Source organism: Balaenoptera borealis (assembly GCF_965194805.1).
Source record: "Balaenoptera borealis genome assembly, chromosome: 20".
NCBI lineage: Eukaryota > Metazoa > Chordata > Mammalia > Artiodactyla > Balaenopteridae > Balaenoptera > Balaenoptera borealis.
In genome coordinates, this window is record NC_138879.1 from 40,373,346 (window position 1) to 40,393,169 (window position 19,824).

Below are 19,824 nucleotides of genomic sequence, written 5' to 3' on the forward strand. Positions count from 1 at the left end.
CACGCCACGTGCTCTTTGTCAGAGGGGAGGAGAGGGGAATACGCCCGTAGACACTGTCCCCTTGACCTCATTCCCTGGGACCAGAGGGGCCTGTAGCCAGAGCTCCCCCGCCCCTCCCAGTGTTGGCCTGAAGTGAGCCAGCCACAGGGCCTTTGTTTCAATGCAGCTACAAGAAACATTAATTCTTTGGGCCTCGATTGATCCCTGGATCCAAAACAAGCTGAAGAACAAGGTTCTCTTTGTATCTGAAGTGCCTAAGACCAGCATGAATGTAGAGATCACGAGGTTCCGGAAAGAGCCTGAGAAACCAGAAGAGTTAAATATCCAAGACTTTCAACTTGCACAGCTGAACCCCTTGTTTCTTACAAAGTCCAGTGCCACATCAGACCAACAGAAGAAGTTAAATGCCCAGAAAGGGTCTGGTACCTCTGCCTTTCCATCCTGTTTCTCTAAACCACAAAAACACAAGTCACAGGCCACAGGGTCCTGGCCACGAGGGATCAGGAAACAGCTCCGGATCCTTGCTGAGACCTCCAATTAGGTCAGTTCTTTTGGCTGAGTTCCCGCTCTCTCCTTAAGGATGCTTCTCAGGCTCTCCTGAGAAAACAATCTATACTGATCTTCCATGAATAAATGAGCATCACCCCACCTACCACTGCTGTTCCGTTCCTCAGGGGCTGCACTGAAACACAGGTCTCCTGACTCCTGGCTGGTCACTCCCCTACTCAGCCACATGTCCTTTCCATGAGACAAAGCTGCTCTGGACAGCCAGCCTGCCTTCCTAAATCAAGTCCTTGTCTATGCCCAGAATCTGATGACAAAGCTAAAGCTGAGCCTCTGCCCAGAGGTGGCTGCTGAGGGGAAAATGGGAGAATATCCCAGACAGCTTGGCTCTTGGACCATTTCCTCTTACTAACTTGCCCCTCCCTCCCATTTCCTATCAGTGGTCAAGAGATAAATTAGGCTTAATCAAGACCAACCATCCTCTCTGCTGTCTCTTCTCTTACACCTGCTTTCTACCTACCTCAGGGTCATTCCCTTTGACAGACTCTATTTACTCTCTAAGACTGCCTTAGTTTCTCCCTTATTTTTACTGAAGGCTTCAGTTTCCCTTTGCCAATAGGACCAATCACACCAATCCCAAAAAGCTACATTCTCCATCAGAAAGGAAAAGCCCAGACTTCGGAGTCAGACAAATCTGAAATCAAATCCTAGGGTCCATTACTCACTTGATCTTTGACTTTGGACAAGTTACTGAATCTTTCTGTTTCCTCAGCTACAATATGAACAGATTAATGCATACTACTTCCGAGGGCTCCTATGAGGATTAAACAATAATATAAAGCCTAACGGTGCCTGGCATTCCATAGTAGGCACTCAAATGTGGACTTCTTTTCTCTCCTTTCCTCTCTTCAGTGTTGCCATGTGAGCCTGAGACCACCAGAGATTTAAAAAGTCCTTTTACTTCCTCAGTCTTACTGAGTGGTCTAATGAGAGGTCAAGTTCTTCCCATCGAGTAGGAAAGCCCAAAGTGACATAAATGTTCCCTCTACTTCCCCACATTCCAGGTCCTAGAGTAGTCCAGTTATTCTGAATCCAGCATGGTATATGTCACTGAGATTTATCTGCCCACCTGCCCTACCACTTCCAAATTCATGTTTTGCTCCACAGAGTTGTAAGTAAAAACCAAAAGAGTAGTTTCACTATTCTGGGGTATAAGCAACACTGCCTCTAATAGTGTGGCACAAAGACCAAAGATGGAAAAATGATTATTTTCTTTTGCCCACTCTGTAGGTTTGCACCGGTGAGCAACCTAATCCAAATTTCCCTGGGTCTTGACAGCCTGTGGATACAAACAAGGCCTTATTAACTACATAATTCAGGCTCTCAACTCCTGCAAAGTCCTGCCCACAGATTTCCAACCCCTCCTCTTCCATACTTACGGGTCTCTCCAGGGGATGTCTCATTACTCAGCCAGATACCAGTCTCTGCTCAGTAGGACCTCAATCTTAATTTCACCAGTCCTTACCAGAAGATTTAAGGCAGCACCAAGGGGACTTCCCTGGTGGTCCAGTGGAAAAGAATCCACCTTCTAATGCAGGGGATGTGGGTTCAATCCCTAGTCGGGGAACTACGATCCCACATGCCGCAGGGCAAATAAGCCTGAATGCCACAACTACTGAGCTCGCACGCCTCAACAAGAGAGCCCACGTGCCGCAAACTGCAGAGCCCACGCGCTCTGGAGCCCGCGCACCACAACTAGAGAGAGAAAAACCCAAACGTCACAACTAGAGAGAAGCCCGCGCACCACAACTAGGGAAGCCTGCGCGCAGCGACAAAAGATCCCGCATGCCTCAACGAAGATCCCGCGTGCCACAACTAAGACCCGATGCAGCCAAAAAAAAAAAAAGATAAAGAAAATAAATACAATACAATAAATATTAAAAAAAAAAAAAAAAGCACGGAGCATAAAGGTCTGCATAGAGCACCTACCGTCTGGTATGCCACCAAGGTACCAGAGCCTTCCCAGTACCAGAGCTACCTATACCCAATATTCTTAGAAACACGCTTAATCCAAGCTGTGGCCAACTTCTCTCAGAGGCCTGAAATGCCCACTCTTCTCAGCCATCAGGATATGTTGGGATGGATTTTTGGACACCATCCAAAATGTAAGTCCCCCTCTTACCTCTCCTCCCTTTCTAATGGGATCTCTGGATACTCCCACTGATGGCAAAAAAAAAAAAAAAAAAAAAAAAGGATTTATACCCTCTACCTCTACCTCTTCCTCAAACATTCTCCCCCACATCTGTGCTATAACTGAAACCTTGCTCTTGAACTGGCCTCTTCCTGAAATGTCAGGTGTTGCTCATCCTCCTACATTCCTTCCAGTGTCACAATGTCCTGTCATTGCTTCTCCGAGGGTCTTGGCTCTCAAACGAGCTATCCCACCCTCTGGCCCACATCCTTATTTTCTCTCATTCATTGCCTGAATCTTAGTCTTGCTTTAACCATCCCTATGGACAACCATCCAACACCTCGGTTCCTCAGTCCCTCAGTCCCTCAGCTCAACTACAAAGGCTTTTCCCTCTCTTTCACTTCAGCTGCCCACTTCCACGGCCACACTTAGCCCTTGTCATCCCCAGGAATTGCTCCATCTACAAAATCGTGAACATCTACTTTCTGACCCAAACCTTCTATCTCTCCAGCTCTTTTTATCCCCACTACCAGGCCTCTGAATCTCATCAATAACACTAAGGTCTTGACTTCTCTACATTCTCCCTGTTAGCCCCCTCTTACTTTTTAAATTTCTACTCAGCCGGGACTCCATCCATCAACTACTATTCTCACTATTCTCATACTTCCACTATCATCTCTCTCTCTGACTAGTAAGATCCCCAACCCTGAATCAAATTGCCTCTGATCCTATAACCAGGTTGCTGATTATAGTGGAGAAAACTCACACATCCATAGACTGGTTCCCTCAAAATACTTGCTTCCTATCTTAACTGAGTTCTTATTGCTGTCTGGCAATTTTATGGTTCCTGGTCACAATTTCAAGCCTTCTCTGCTCTCTTCACATTTCCTACAGTCTTTTCAAACTTTCTATCCTATTACTCCCCAACTCTCAGTAGGCCATTATAATTTCTCTTCGGGGGAAAAAAATAAAAGACATCAGATGAAATTACCTCAACTTCTTGCCACCTGTTATAAGAATCCTTGTATATAGTAGTCGATAGCACAGGCTCTAAGGCCAGATACTCTGGTTAGTGTCCTACCTCTGTAACTTACTAGAGATGCGATCTTGGGTAAGTTGCTTAAACTTTCAGGGTCTCTGTTCCTCAGTGTCCCTTCTGAAAGCCCCTTTCCAGTAGCAATCAAAATCATTTACACCATTCACCTCTTCTCTGATTTTATATTCAAAAGGAATATTTTTCCCTATGCCTCTTTGCCTCACAGCATTGTTATGAGAATTAAATGAGTTAACACATACAGATTGCTTATAATTGCCTGGCATACAGTAAGCTCCCAATAAATGTCAGTCATCTGTTACTACGATTATCAGCATCTGCACTTACCTTACCTCCATTACAGTGCAAGAGGCACCCTCCTCTTCCAAGGCAAAATCCTCCACCAGTGTTCTGGGTGCCATTCCTTCAAGGAATTTGAATATCAATTTTCCCCATTTCCTTTCAGAGTGTATAAACATAATCAATTCCCATCCATCTTAAAAATAACCTCCCACAAACCCATAACCCTTTCTAGATGCCTCCTCTCCTTAGCTCACCCCACCTCTAATCACCCTTCATAATCAAGATTCTTAAATAGTTGTCCACATTACCTGTCTCCATTCCTCTAATTTCTATTATTCATTACCCTACTTCAGTTTGGGTTCAGAATTCAATTCTCTACCAAAACTACTTTTGCTAAGGCAGCAGTTCTCAAAAGGGACAATTCTGCCCCCACCAAGGGACACTTGGCAATGTCGGGAGACATTTTTGGTTGTCACAACTGGGGGCTGCTACTGGTGTCTTGTGGTAGAGGGCAGGGATGTGGCTAAATATCCTATACGCAGCACAGGGCAGCCCTCCACAACAAATAATTATCTAACCCAAAATGTGAGTAGCACCAAGGTTGAGAAATCTCGTGCAAAGATAATTTACAACCTCCATATTGCTACATACAATGAATGCTTTCTATCCTTTATACGACTTGGCCAACTCGAGCACTTCACCCCATTAGCTTCTTCCTCCTTGAAGTCCACTCTTCCCTTGGGTTCCACTGACACCTCACTGGTATTCCCAGTCTGTTTCAGTATCCTCTTCTATTATTATTATTTTTTTTTTTTTGGCTGCACCACGTGGCTTGTGGGATCTTAGTTCCCCAACCAGGGAGCGAACCCAGGCCCTCAGCTGTGAAAGCACAGAGTCCTAACCACTGGACCGCCAGGGAATTCGCTATTATCTCTCAAATATTGGTACTTCTCAGGGTTTTGTCCTAGGCTCTTCTCTCTCTAGACTCCAAAACCATTAGAATCAATTGGGGCTTTTGTTTTTTAAATGTCCCAGGCCTCACAGATTCCATTGTTCTGGAGTGGAGCCCAGACATCTTCTGCATTTTAAAAAAGTTCCTAGCTACTTCTAGTATTCAGCTAAGATGGAAAACCACTACACTACTCTTATTTTAATCATATCCACTTTCATCACTTTAATTACCATTTATATACTAATGACTCAAATCTATAATAACAGAGTCTTCCATTTAGTCAATATTCATTGAGTACCTACTCTGTGTCTGACACTGTTCTAGGTACTTGGGTAGAACAGTGAACAACGGAAGAGGTTCCCTACTCTCCTGGAACTTACATTCTAATGGAGGAGAGAAATTAACCACAAAAAGATTGTTTCATATAGTGATAAGTACTGTGAGGACATTGTAAGAGGTGATGTGAGTGTGACTGGAAGAAGTATTTTAGATACGAAGGTCAGCAAACACCTGGGAGGGAGGGTGGGATTTGACCCAACATTGTTATGAAAAGGAGTCAACCATGTGAATATGAGGAAAGAGAATTCTGGACAAAGCATATGCAAAGATACTAAAACAGAAGCACGTTTTGTATCATCAAGATTAGGACCAATGTGGTTAAGGTAAGGCTAGTATGGAAAAATGTTCTTCTATGAGGTTGTGGAGACAAAGGCCAGATCATACAGGGCTTGGTAAGCCAAGGTAAGGAATTTATAGCCAACATACAATGGGAGGTCACTGAAAGGGTTTTAAAGAGGCATGACATATAGGTTGATTTACATCATTACCATATTGTTTAGCTGCTGTGTGAAGAATAGATTTTAGAGGGGCAACATTGTGGGGGACCTATTAATGGGCTATTGCAGTTATCCAGAAAAGTGATGACTGTAGCTTGTACCAGGATTGAAACTAAGAATATAAAGATGGTTTCAGGATATATTTTGGAGGCAGAATTAAAAGGCCCTGCAAGTATGGGATGAGTGAAAGAGAAATCAAATGTAAGTTCTAAGTTTTTTATCTGATTTGATTTGGGTAGATTAAGACTGAAATGAGGAATACTAGGAAGAAAGAAATTGATTTGGAGATCAGAAGTTCTGTTCAGTCCCAGCGGAGTCACCAAAAAAAAGTTATGTTAAATACATCCTAGTGGAAAAGTCAAGTAGGCAGCTGGATATAGTCCAGAGTTAAGGGAAGAAGACAGACTGGAGACATAAATTTGGTGTAGTCATCACCATATAAAACCCAGGATAAAAGTGAGTATAAATAGAAGAAAGGGGATCAGAACAAACTGAGAAACTTCTAACACATAAAGGGCAAGTAAAGCTAGCAAAGGAGACAGAAGTCAGTAAGGAAGATCAGTGGCACGTAATGTTGAGTGCCGCTGTTCTCTGAGCTGTGGATTTGCACACCCAGCTGCTGAATGAATGTCCCTACTTGGAAGGGACATTCACAAGTGCCCCAAATTCTACTTACCCACAACTGAATTCATTTCCCTCATCTTACTCCCAAACCTGTTTCCTTTTCCAGTGTTTCCTGTTTCAATGAACAGCACATCTACCCAACTGCCCAGGCCAGAAACCTGACTCTTTTCTCCCCACTTCTGACATCCAGCCAAATCCCATCAAATTTCCCCCTTCACTTCTCAAATCTATTATCTCCTCCTCATCCAGTCACTATCTGAGCTCAGACCTGTATCATCTCTCACCTGGTGTACCATTTTGTCTCCAGTCCAGCCTCTCTACAAGGCAGCCATAATTATCTTTCAGTTGATGCCACTCAGGTCAGGCCATTCCCGTGCTTAAAATCTTTTAATGACTCCCCATATGGAGGCAGGGGGAAAATGAAATGCAAGGACCTTATCGTAGAGCTGGCTTACCTCTCCAGTCTTATCTTTTGCATGCCCATTCTTAAACTTCTTCCTCCAATCACAATGCACTACATACAATTCTCAAGTGCACAGCCTGTTCCTCACTCTTTTAACTCCTGAGTTATTAATATTTGTTCATGTCAGTTTTCTGCTGCGAACACCAATTCCTCACCCCAGCCTCTTTACTTAGCCAATTCCTACTCTTCCCTCAAGGCTCACCAAGCTTTCTCAATCCCACATGACTGGATTAAGTAACCTTCCAACCAGCCCTCAAAGCACCTTGTACTATTCCTACTGGAGCTCTTATCAAACTATATACTGTCTGTTTGCTTGATGAGCAATATATCCAGCATCTGATGCAGTGCCTTACCCTTGGTAAGGGTAGGAAAAATAGTTTTTTTAAAGAATATCAAATAACACGTTATGGGGCTTCCCTGGTGGCGCAGTGGTTGAGAATCTGCCTGCCAGTGCAGGGGACACGGGTTCGAGCCCTGGTCTGGGAAGATCCCACATGCTGCAGAGCAACTAGGCCCGTGAGCCACAACTACTGAGCCTGCGTGTCTGGAGCCTGTGCTCCGCAACAAGAGAGGCCGCGACAGTGAAAGGCCCACGCACCGCGATGAAGAGCCCCCGCTTGCCGCAACTGGAGAAAGCCCTCGCACAGAAACGAAGACCCAACACAGCCATAAATAAATAAATAGATAAATAAATAAAATTAAAAAAAAAAATAACACGTTATGTACATTGGTATCTTAACCCTGGTTTGTCAAACCCTTACTCTTCCTTCCTAGCCCTTGGACCCCCATATTCCCAGCGTCTAGAACACTGCCCTAAATAAACGGTTCTCAGCTGTAAACCTGGTTTTTATCAAAACCACGTGGTGATCTTAAGATAAATTAAGATTCCCAGCTCTACCTCCCCACATCCCAGCAATTTCTGATCCAGGAGACCTGGGGTGAGGCCGAGGAATCTGGAGTTTTGACAACCTCCTCTGGTGGTTCTGATATGCAGTCATGCTTGGAAACTACTATTCTAAACGGAGTAGGAACTCAATAAATATGGTTGGAAGTAATATTTTAATTTCATGAAGTAGAATTCATTTCCTAATTCTTTAGAGTTCGAATCTGCTGTAACTGCATCCTGAGTGTGACAGAACAATGCACTAATGTACAAAAGTCCACAAAACAAGCATCCTTTATTGCAGTATTACAAAACACTTTCCATTTTGGCAATATTTTACAATGCACTTAGCTTCAAGGGTTGGGAAGAAGAAGGTTGGAAACTAAAGGGGGATATTTCAATGGACATTTCTAAAAGAAAAACTGTCCCAGCCCTCCCACCCAAATAAAAATCCAAATGTCACTTAATTTCACTACGCAAGAAGAGGCCACGAGGAAAGCAGCAGGCAAAACTCTGGCAATTTCATTATGGATCATGTCAGAGACAAAGGAACATTCAAAACACTCATCAATATGGTCGGTTGCGCTGATCATTTCTGTAGTCGTTTCTAGGAATGAAAAATAAAGAGCCAGACTAAATTCTAATTTTCTACCAAGGGGAAGCATCAGACACTTCTTCAGGGTGCTGGTGACTAGCATCAGCTTGACAATTTCTATAAGAATGACACCATGCCTAATATATTTCTCTGCTCCTAGAAGGTGCTTACTAAATGTCTAATTTATCAGCTTTAAGACACACAAAGTTCCTAGAAGCCCTGCTATCACTAACTCTCTTAAAAATTTTTCCATCCAGAATAAGGACTCTAAACCACTGTGGTATTTCAGGTCAGAGACTTTGTCATTCCAGCACGCTAAAAAGAAGAGTAGTATAGTGGAATAAGCAAGCAAACACTTTCATGTAAGAATTCTGGATCTGCCACTTACTATGCGACCTTGGAAAAGTTACTCAACATTTCTAACTCTGTAAAATGGGAAGTACATCTACCTCTGGGGTTGACAGAAGGACTAGAACTAAAGTATACAAAGACACTTTCACAGGATTTGCCACACAGTAAGAAGTGTTTAATAGATGATAATTACTAATAGCTAACAATTATACAGTGATTACCATGGCCCCATGGCATGGCATGGTTACCATGGCAACCGTTGTAACATAATCTAATACAACTCCACGAAGGAGATTTCATTAGCCCCATTTTACAGATGAGAATACTGATGCTCCAAAGGGTTAAGTAACTTGCTTATCAAGCAGCTAATAAGTGGTGGAGCCAGGATTTGAAAGAAGACAGTCTGTCTCCAAACTCTGTGCTCTTAACTGCATGCTTTACTAATTCTTGCTACCCTATATTGTCTCTGGCACAGTAATTGAAGTTATTTTACATCACTGGTTATTCAACTTTTTCTGCCTCTACAGCTTTCACGTGCACAGCACACTCCCATCAGTATCACCAGTGATTTTCATCTGGAAAAGGTATAACAGAATCTCCAGGGAAACAACTGCAAGGTAGCACATGTGATTTGAAAAAGCACACGCCTATAAAAGGTGTGCTCTCCCCTCACTTAGATTAAGAATCCCTGAATTACATACAGTTTCAAATCATCTCTCAATCTCAATTATCTTTAGCTATGAGAAAGAATACACACACATTTACCTATATTCATCCAAATATAAAGATCATGAATAAGAATTTCCAAAATAAAATAAATTATAGGAATTGCTAAGCAGGAAACTAAACGGATCTTCTCCAACCTAACTGAAAGAGTTGACAATGGGAAATTCAAGTTCTAAAAACTGGACAAGAAGAAAATGTGATGAAAAGGGCTCAGACTCTAAAATCTAAGAGCAGTGAGGTAAAAAGGTTAGCATGTACATTCCAATACTCACCTTCCTCCCATTTTGCCTCCATAGCCACCTCGGTCTCCTCCATAGCCGCCGCCACTCCTGTCTCCTCCGTAGCCTCCACTTCGGTCCCCACCGTAGCCACCACCACCACGGTCTCCTCCGTAGCCCCCCCCACTTCGCTCTCCACCATAGCCGCCGCCTCGGTCTCCACCATAGCCGCCTCGGTCTCCTCCATAGCCGCCTGCTCGGTCTCCTCCATAGCCACCACCACGGTCTCCACCATAACCACCTCCTCGGTCCCCCCCATAGCCACCCCCACTTCTGTCCCCTCCGTAGCCACCGCTGCCACTTCTGTCTCCACCATAGCCCCCCCCACTTCGGTCTCCACCATAGCCGCCTCGGTCTCCACCTCTGCCCCCACGACCTCTGTAGCCCCTCTCTCCACCGTAGCCTCTTCCCCGGAAATCTGCAAGGTAGAAATGCAAACTAGTAAGGCCAGCAGAATAATGGAAAGTCTCCTTAATGCCAGTCAGAAGATTAATGGCATGCAGATGCTGTTAAAGGCTGACTCACCTCCTCCTGCGGGACGAGAGTCCTCTGGTCTGGGCTCATTGCACTGATTACAAGAATTCCTTCGAGCAAAGTTCATATTTCCACATGACCTGAGAAAGGAGGAAAATAAAATGCTCAATAGTTTCCAATGGATTCAGAACCCCCTCTTGTACCTTCCAACCCCAATCCCAACTCTTACATCCACCAAAATAAATGGGATACTTACGGATTAGGGCAAACCCAGTCCCCACTTTTGGGGTCTCCACCTCTCCCCTGAAAGCCTCCACGGCCTCTATATCCTCCACGGCCTGGGGGAAGTAAGGAGTGGGGAGGAATCAGTAGCAGACATAAACAAAGCAGAGGAAAAGTATCAGACGAAAGAACTAAGAGCAAGTGTTCATCAATAACTGGGCAGCCCCCCAAAAATTAACCCCTTATGGCAGGACTCCATGATTCTTTGATTTGGGGCTTTACTTATTTAGTCAATGCAGGAGATGTGGAAGAAGACCCCAAGGCACACATTAAAGTGCAAATAATGCACTAAAAAACTTCGAAATCCACTTTCTATAATGCCCTCCTTAGTTTGAGAATCTCAGTGATAAAGGTTAAGTGAGAAGACATACTCCAAATTTAAGGAATTAGACACAACGGAAATGAACGAGTTGCAAGTAACTATCAACGTATCAGGGAACTCCCAAACTGGTCAGATTAACTACCTAATTAGGTATCATTTAAACAATTGCCTCCTAATGTCCAGGTGAATAACAAACTGCTTTATATAGCTTTCCAGAGAGATTTCTGGAACCTTCTTCCACCACTTTCTTAGCTATTACGACACCTTATTTACCTAATCTCCTATTGTGTACCTCACTTTTAAGATAGAAGGAAAAAGACCGATAGGGAGAGAGAAGTAGTAGCAAGTTCACACAATAGGGACAGAACATGGACTCAAATCCAAACCCTCTGTGTAATACCCAGGCCTGTGAGCAACAAGTATTTTACCTCGTCGACCACCTCCACTTCCACCTCCTCTCATGAATTCAGGTCTTCTGGTGGCAAAGGACACTTTAATGATGTTGCCATGGAATTCTTTTCCTAAAAAAAAAGAAATGGTTTTGCAGAAATGCTATTCTACATCTCCACCTCTCAAAAATATAAAACTGTCTTAGAAATTTTTAGTTTCAGAGGAATAACTGACATGTCCTCACAGAAATTCAAACACACTAGTGTTCCAAAGAGTCAAGGTAACTGTACTAGAACATGACACAATCTACTGAATAGAGAAGATCCGTCACAAGGAGACAGTCATTTCTTACTAACCAAGAAAACCAAAAAACAAAAAAGAAACATCTAAAATTTTACATGAAAAAAGCCAAGTACAGAACAATGTATGTAGTATGCTACCATTTCTTTTTTTTAAAGGGAATGAGTGTGTATGTGCATGGATGTGCACACATATGCCTGTCTATACACTGCCTATTGTGCTTAACTCTCAGTAGGTGAAAAGGTGGAAAGGAAACTCATTTTTTATATACTCTTGGTACCGTTTGAAATGTTTTTTACCTTAGACCAGTAGTATCTTTAAAACTAATGTGGGCTTCCCTGGTGGCGCAGTGGTTGAGAATCTGCCTGCCAATGCAGGGGACATGGGTTCGAGCCCTGGTCTGGGAAGATCCCACATGCCACGGAGCAACTGGGCCCGTGAGCCACAATTACTGAGCCTGCGCGTCTGGAGCCTGTGCTCCGCAACAAGAGAGGCCGCGATGGTGAGAGGCCCGCGCACCGCGATGAAGAGTGGTCCCCACTTGCCGCAACTAGAGAAAGCCCTCGCACAGAAACGAAGACTCAACACAGTCATAAATAAATAAATAAAAGAACGTGAATTTCTTTAAAAAAAAAAAAAAGCAAACTGGGCTATTCATTTCAGTAACAGTCAAGTGGTCTTAGTTTGCATTCAATTTCCAATCAGTTTCTCAATCTATTTCATCTGAAGTCTTCACATTACCCACTATAAAAAAAAAAAAAAAAACTAATGTGTGCATATGTGATTACTTATATACATGCATACATACACATATTCTGCTGTCCCAGGGCCTTAGAGACAGAAATTTTCACTTTATATTAAATAAGAGAACTGACATATAAGGAAAAGGTGCCCAAGGATTCATAAAATAGTTATAAATCCAGGAGTCTTAGCACTCTCACCGAAGTCCTAATTGTTGTGACTGGCAACCTTCCACAATGTCAGATGGTATGATAAGCACTTTTAAATTGGAAACAACCCATGGATCAGTATTTTAAAAGCTGTAAAAAGACCTGGTGAGAGTTGAACTACGGAGTTACTGTTAAGAGGCTCATTTGCCCTATGAGGGAAAGGCACAATAATTTTTTAACATATCATAAGCTATGATAATTTTATGATTCACAGAAACTATGACACAAGCAGAAAAGTGAGGGAGAATGGACCTAGCCTTCAAGAGCAAGGTGATGGGGCCTGATTAGTGCAAAAAAGTAAAGAAAATGGAGGTGAGGACAGAGTATCATAATCTCATCTGTGAAGAAGTAAAGAAATGCAATTATGTCTTGCAAGACACAGGTGCAATAATCTTGGAACTGGAAGGGACCACAAGTGCCTGTCAATCCAGCATAGTTTAGCACTTCAGAGACAGTGGTGCTAGACTGCCTGAGTTTGAGTCCTGACCCTGCCACTTATTCTGTGATCTCGGAAATTATTTATCTTCTCTGTGCCTGAGTTTCATCATCTGTAAAATGGTAATAAAAGGGTACATCTTACAGGGTTACTGTGAAGATCAAACTGAGTTAATGCACATAAAGTTCTTAGAACAATGCCTAGCTCATAAACCGCAATAAACATGCAGTAAGTGTTAGTTATTATTAAATTAGGGTACAACGAAAACAGTGAATTTATAATAACATGGGGAAATGACTATGTTAAGATGTTAAGTGAAAAAAAAGCATGAGACAAAACTACATTTGGAGTATAATGATAAACTATTTTAAAAAACTGGAAGGAAGGGGCTTCCCTGGTGGTGCAGTGGTTAAGAATCCGCCTGCCAATGCAGGGGACACGGGTTCAAGCCCTGGTCCGGGAAGATCCCGCATGCCATGGAGCAACTAAGCCCGTGCGCCACAACTACTGAGCCTGCGCTCTAGAGCCTGCGAGCCACAACTACTGAGCCCGCCTGCCACAACTATTGAAGCCAACGTGCCTAGAGCCCGTGCTCCGCAACAAGAGAAAGCCACCACAATGAGAAGCCTGCACACCGCAACAAAGAGTAGCTCCCGCTCGCTGCAACTAGAGAAAAAAAGCCCGCGCACAGCAACGAAGACCCAACACAGCCCAAAATAAATAAATTAATTAATTTATTTATTTATTTATTTATTTATTTTTTAAAACTGGAAGGAAAAGTTAATACCAGTAGTTGTCTCTATGTAGAGAACTATGGATGCTTTACTCCTTTCTTCTACTCTCCCATATTTTCTTATTTTCAGGGGGAAAAAAAGTCTTACTGTTTCTTCTAAGTATGTATTAACATTATATTTGAAGGGAAATTAACCTAAATTTAAAAATAATATAGTCAACCAGGCCAACCCTCTACATCTCTATCAGGGTGGCCTTAAGCACAAAGCATGACATAAGGAAATATTTTAGACAGAGTTCATCTCATTTCTAAAGGTATGTAAAAACTCTGGCCTGTATTCTCAATAGAATATCTAAAAAAGTAAACATGAAGATAATCACCGTCTATGAGAACATGTTTTGACTTCAAGACTAGAAAACGTTTATCCAAACCGCACATTGAAACAATATGAATGAGGGACTTCCCTGGTGGCGCAATGGATAAGACTCTGCACTCCCAATGCAGGGGGCCTGGGTTTGATCCCTGGTCAGGGAACTAGATCCCACATGCATGCCGCAACTAAGGAGCCCACGTGCCGCAACTAAGGAACCCTGGAGCCGCAACTAAGGAGCCCTGGAGCCACAGCTAAGGAGCCTGACTGCTTCAACTAAGGAGCTGGCGAGTTCAACTAAGGAGCCCGCCTGCCACAACCAAGAGCCAGCACAACCAAATAAATAAATTTTTTAAAAAAAGAAACTATACGAATGAGGTATACCATCAAACCAGTCAATGGCTGCCTTAGCTGAAGGAGGGTCATCAAATGATACTGTTGCCTCCCCTTTTGGCTTTCCTGTGTCCTTGTCTGTGTACAGATTTATCATTGGTTTTCCAGTCTTCTTATTTGTCTGAGGAACAAACAAGTGAGTGTTAGTATTTTAAGAAAAAGTGATCATGAACCACATAGATAATTAAAATTTTATTTTTTAAAGGAATTTACATATCCATGCTACAAATACTAGCAACTTAACATAAAAAATGAAGTTATCTGTAGGTTCTGAAAAGGAAAACTCTCTAAAATACATTAAGTGAAAACCAAACTATAAAAATGATACACAGTATATACTGGTTTATCTATGTATAATTTCTTTAAACCCACAAAAAAAGAAAACATAGATAATGCTTCATATAAATATATACCTTGTAAAACTAAAAAAAAAAAAGAAGACCAGGAAGAATGTTCACCAAGCAAATAAATAAATTACCATTAAGGTGCACACACTGGATTTTGCTGGGAAGGGAGTGGAAGACAAGAACTGTGTGAATTTTTTACATATTTCATGTGTAATTAATAATTTCTTAAGAAATTTTTACTCTCCAAGAAGGAGAAAAAAATAGTAATTCCACGGACACCAAAACAAGAGCAATTGCAAACTGATATCAGGCAAATGCTTCAATCTACTAACACTGATCTAAATGCTTTCTAGTTGGAGATGAAAATATATGCATGAAACAAACAGTGCACAAGACACTTAAGTACAATAAAGTTATGAAATAAAGCATTATTATATTGGGCAAATATATAGCAGACATTAAATACCAACATAAAAAGTTGTTAGTAATAACTTGGGTTTTCATATGTTGGCATTTCAGAATATTAAAATGTTTTCACAATTTCATTTGGTTCTCACAATTTTAGGAGCTAGGCAGAGACGATGTTTAGAGTCCTAAGATTGAAAGCCAAAGCTGTGGAAGGCTGTGGAAAGGTAAACACAAGCAAGGAATAAAATCTTCATGTATTTAGCAAATTTAGCAAAGGCCTACAGACATGGGTGAGCATGTGCATCAGGGAACTTTAAGAGACAAGACTTACTGGAGTATGGGCTTATTATGTAACCTATGTAGCTTAACCAGAATATGTTAATAATTATGAGATTTTCAACATAAGCCAATTTTTTACTCACCTTGATAATTCCTATTTGTTTAAAGAACTCCCCGACTTGATCTGTAGACACACCCTCCCCAAGTCCTTGTACAAAGATTGTGTTGTTATCTGAATTATCAGATTCTGAATCTATGGGGGATAAAAAAAACCATGATTAATTTTACATATTCCTTAGGTTTACTACATCCTGTTTAGTAATCAAGAATAATAATTTATTATTCAATATTCAACTATTTCTGTGACCAAAAGGAAAAAGGACCAATATACGAAAGCTCTTAGATAAACATGCAAAGTGGTCATAACAGTTCTTTGGTAGGTCAATTCTCACAACTAAACTTCACGTAAAGTGGATCAAGTCCACACTATGTCAAATACATAGACCAATTAAGGGAGATCTTACAAATCTCACTCTTCAGATTCAGATACAGGACTCAAGCTCAGGAAGAGATGAAGAAAGTTAGTATAAAGTAGCATTCCTGGGCTTCCCTGGTGGCGCAGTGGTTAAGAATCCGCCTGCCAATGCAGGGGACACAATTTCGATCCCTGGTCCCAGAAGATCCCACATGCCGCGGAGCAACTAAGCCCGTGTGCCACAGCTATTCAGCCCACGTGCCACAACTACTGAAGCCCACACACCTAGAGCCTGCCTAGAGCTGCTCCCCAGCAGGAGAAACCACCACAATGAGAAGCCCACACACCGCAACTAGAGAAAGCCTGCGCACAGCAACAAAGACCCAACACAGCCAAAAACAAATAAATATATTCATTTAAAAAAATAAATTAATTAAAAAAAATAATAAAGTAGCATTCCTTTCTTTGGAGAGTTTTAATTCTTTCTGGCTAATCAATACTTTTAAAGCTTCTAGTAGAAAATTGCCCAAATCTGACACTTTGGACTTCCAAGCAAGCCAAGCAGAATTGCTGGTTTCCCATTCATTGCAATAAGATTTATATATACCAGAGGGTAGGGGCACCTTGACACACACCTTACCTTACACACACACTTTTGGATTAGTGTAACAAAATAAGAAAGATGCACATAAATTCAGTCCATCAAGGGATAATTCAGAAATTGCCATCCATATAGAATACTTTAGCATCTTAATAAAAACAAAAGTTCTGATTTCAATATATATTAAAAATTTTGGGGCTTCCCTGGTGGCGCAGTGGTTGAGAATCTGCCTGCTAATGCAGGGGACACGGGTTCGAGCCCTGGTCTGGGAAGATCCCACATGCCACGGAGCAGCTGGGCCCGTGAGCCACAACTACTGAGCCTGCGCGTCTGGAGCCTGTGCCCCGCAACGGGAGGGGCCGCGATAGTGAAAGGCCCGCGCACCGCGATGAAGAGCGGTCCCCGCACTGCGATGAAGAGTGGCCCCCGCTTGCCACAACTAGAGAAAGCCCTCGCACGAACCGAAGACCCAACACAGCCAAAAATAAATAAATAAATAAATAAAGTAGCTATAAATGTATGACATAAATTTAAAAAAAAAAAAAAAAAATTTGGGGGGGCTTCCCTGGTGGCGCAGTGGTTAAGAATCAGCCTGTCAATGCAGGGGACATGGGTTCGAGCCCTGGTCCATGAAGATCCCACATGCCACGGAGCAACTAAGCCCGTGTGCCACAACTACTGAGCCTGCGCTCTAGAGCCTGCGAGCCACAACTACTGAGCCCACGTGCCACAACTACTGAAGCCCATGTACCTAGAGCCCGTGCTCCACAAGAGAAGCCACTGCAATGAGAAGCTCGCGCACCGCGACGAAGAGCAGCCCCTGCTCGCCACAACTAGAGAAAGTCCGCGCACAGCAACAAAGACCCAATGCAACCAAAAATAAATAATTAATTAATTAATTTTTAAAAAAAATTTGGCTCAAATAGATTTTTAATCTCTACATAACTTTCAAAAGGCTCCAGGCAGCCTTGAATTTCATTTGAAAATATAAAGGCACATGAAATTAGTGACCTCTGGGGACTTCCCTGGCGGTGCATTGGTTAAGAATCTGCCTGCCAATGCAGGGAACACGGGTTCGATCCCTGGTCCGGGAAGATCCCACATGCCGCGGAGCAACTAAGCCTATGCGCCACAACTACTGAGCCTGTGCTCTAGAGCCCGAGCCACAACTACTGAGCCCACGTGCCACAACTACTGAAGCCCGCGCACCTAGAGCCCGTGCTCTGCAACAAGAGAAGCCACTGCAATGAGAAGCCCACGCACGGCAACCAAGAGTAGCCCCCGCTCGCCACAGCTAGAGAAAGCCCACACGCAGCAACCAAGACCCAACACAGCCAAAAAAAAAAAAAGACACATGTAGAAAGAAAGATGTTTCGTAAAAAAAAAAAAAAAAAAAAAGAAAAAGAAAAGAAAAGAAATTAGTGACCTCTGCCCAGAGTAAGACAATTCTCTCATATATGAATTCAGGTTTCTTAGGCCCACTGAGCAGACTATCAATCCACTGTAATGTTTTCTTAAACACAGCTATTCTAATTCCCCAATGATACCAATTCTCTCATACTTGATTTGCAGTAATTAAATAAATAATGCTAATTAGCAGTACAAAATCAAGTATTTCTTCACAAAAGAAAAAGTAGAGAGCATGGGAAAGCAAACATAGCAATTTTTCCTGGCAAACTTTCCAATCAATCCCCCTGAATTTTTCTTGCTGGTACATCTTTAGAAATGAAGCTCCCTGATTCTGGCAGCATTATCAAATCAAATCTTCCTTCTGTACTAACTCCTCCAAACACACACACTTTTCCCTTGAAAAAATGGAAAACTAACATTCTCTTAATGGCAGAGTCACAAACTACCATAAACCTTACCAGCATCTGGTCTGGGTCCATAATCCCTGTGACCTAAGGGAAAAGAAAAAGAAAAAGAAAAAGAAAGCTATTTAAGGCAACTCATAAGAAATCATTTAAAAACAGTAATAATAACCAAGGCATGAAAAGTCAATACTTCCAAAATCCTTGTAAGTAACCATCACAGATTTACAAAGTAAATATATAAATTAAGTTTTATTAGAAGTTTAAGAAATCAAGATGAATGTCAATATTCCCTTAAACTTGTCCCAGACAGCACCAGCCACTTTGGCATTACGCTAGTATCACTTTTTTTAAGCTCTGGTTGTGAAGGCTGATTGGAAAACCCTAATAATTTAAAAACACCACGTCAGCTACCTTTATTAAAAAACATATTGACAAAATCCAGTGAAGGTCTCATTCATTGGTCACCAGACTCTTTCATGCAAATTCACTGTGTAGAAACCCATTGGACTGTTTGAGATCAACTTTGTCTTTTTAATATTTTGAGATATATATATGCATATACATATTTTTTTTTAAGCACACAACACACACCAGCCTCAACAGAGTAAGAAAGGGCTTAGACTACGTCTGCGGGATATTGGTGGCTTTTAGGTTTATATAGCATTTCCACTGAAACATTTTGGGATACTCAGCACTTACCACCAAAATTTTTGAAGCCACCGCGGTCACCACCACTGCAGAGGAAAAATTGAAGAAATGATTTCTTCCTTAGGTCTCCAATGTGCTGAGCCCTGGGCTCAATCTATACTTAACTGTCACAAGTAGAGCGCCCAGGAAAACAGTAGCACCTCTAACTTTCCAGTAAATTTCATTTCATAGACTTCAAAATGTTGTTTTCACCTAAATGTTTTCCCAAGGATCTATCTCCACAAGGGTGCCTTTTCAAGCTTATTACAGAACATACCTAATATACTCTTATTTTAAAATTTTCCCAACCCCAAGCCAAAGGGATAATACTCAAATCCACTTAAACTGGAGGCACAACAGGAAGAATGATAAACATTCTTTCCAAGGGGAAAGAAGTCATTTAAAAACAGTAATAATACCAAGGCATGAAACGTCAGTGGGACAAAGTGAGAGAGTGGCATGGACATATATACACTACCAAATGTAAAATAGGTAGCTAGTGGGAAGCAGCCGCATAGCACAGGGAGATCAGCTCGGTGCTTTGTGACCACCTAGAGGGGTGGGATGGGGAGGGTGGGAGGGAGACGCAAGAGGGAGGAGATATGGGAACATATGTATATGTATAACTGATTCACTTTGTTATAAAGCAGAAACTAACATACCATTGTAAAGCAATTACACTCCAATAAAGATGTTAAAAAAAAAAAAACTTCCAAAATCCTTGTAAGTAACCATCACAGATTCACAAAGTAAATATATAAATTAAGTTTTATTAAAAGTTTAAGAATTCAGATGAATGTCAATATTCCCTTAAAGGGGAATAT

At 41.9% G+C, this 19,824-nt stretch overlaps 2 protein-coding genes across 3 annotated transcripts in view; one reads left to right on the plus strand and one right to left on the minus strand.

Annotated features, from left to right (window-relative positions):
* The window catches only part of HEATR9 (HEAT repeat containing 9), a 324,842-nt gene that overhangs the window by 14,969 nt on the left and 290,049 nt on the right, over positions 1-19,824 (plus strand). The window contains exon 15 of the mRNA XM_082374013.1: positions 167-7,623. Coding sequence (XP_082230139.1) covers positions 167-541 — 375 coding nt within the window. The 3' untranslated portion in view covers positions 542-7,623. The remainder of the gene's footprint in view (positions 1-166; positions 7,624-19,824) is intronic.
* TAF15 (TATA-box binding protein associated factor 15) overlaps positions 8,066-19,824 on the minus strand; it is a 30,121-nt gene continuing 18,362 nt past the window's right edge. For both annotated transcript variants that reach the window (XM_082373947.1, XM_082373948.1), the window contains exons 8-16: positions 19,013-19,047; positions 18,368-18,400; positions 15,567-15,676; positions 14,381-14,510; positions 11,246-11,338; positions 10,470-10,551; positions 10,265-10,353; positions 9,734-10,157; positions 8,066-8,396 (exon numbers count right to left, since the gene is read on the minus strand). In XM_082373947.1, the coding sequence (XP_082230073.1) occupies positions 8,357-8,396; positions 9,734-10,157; positions 10,265-10,353; positions 10,470-10,551; positions 11,246-11,338; positions 14,381-14,510; positions 15,567-15,676; positions 18,368-18,400; positions 19,013-19,047 (1,036 nt within the window). In that variant the 3' untranslated portion in view covers positions 8,066-8,356. The remainder of the gene's footprint in view (positions 8,397-9,733; positions 10,158-10,264; positions 10,354-10,469; positions 10,552-11,245; positions 11,339-14,380; positions 14,511-15,566; positions 15,677-18,367; positions 18,401-19,012; positions 19,048-19,824) is intronic.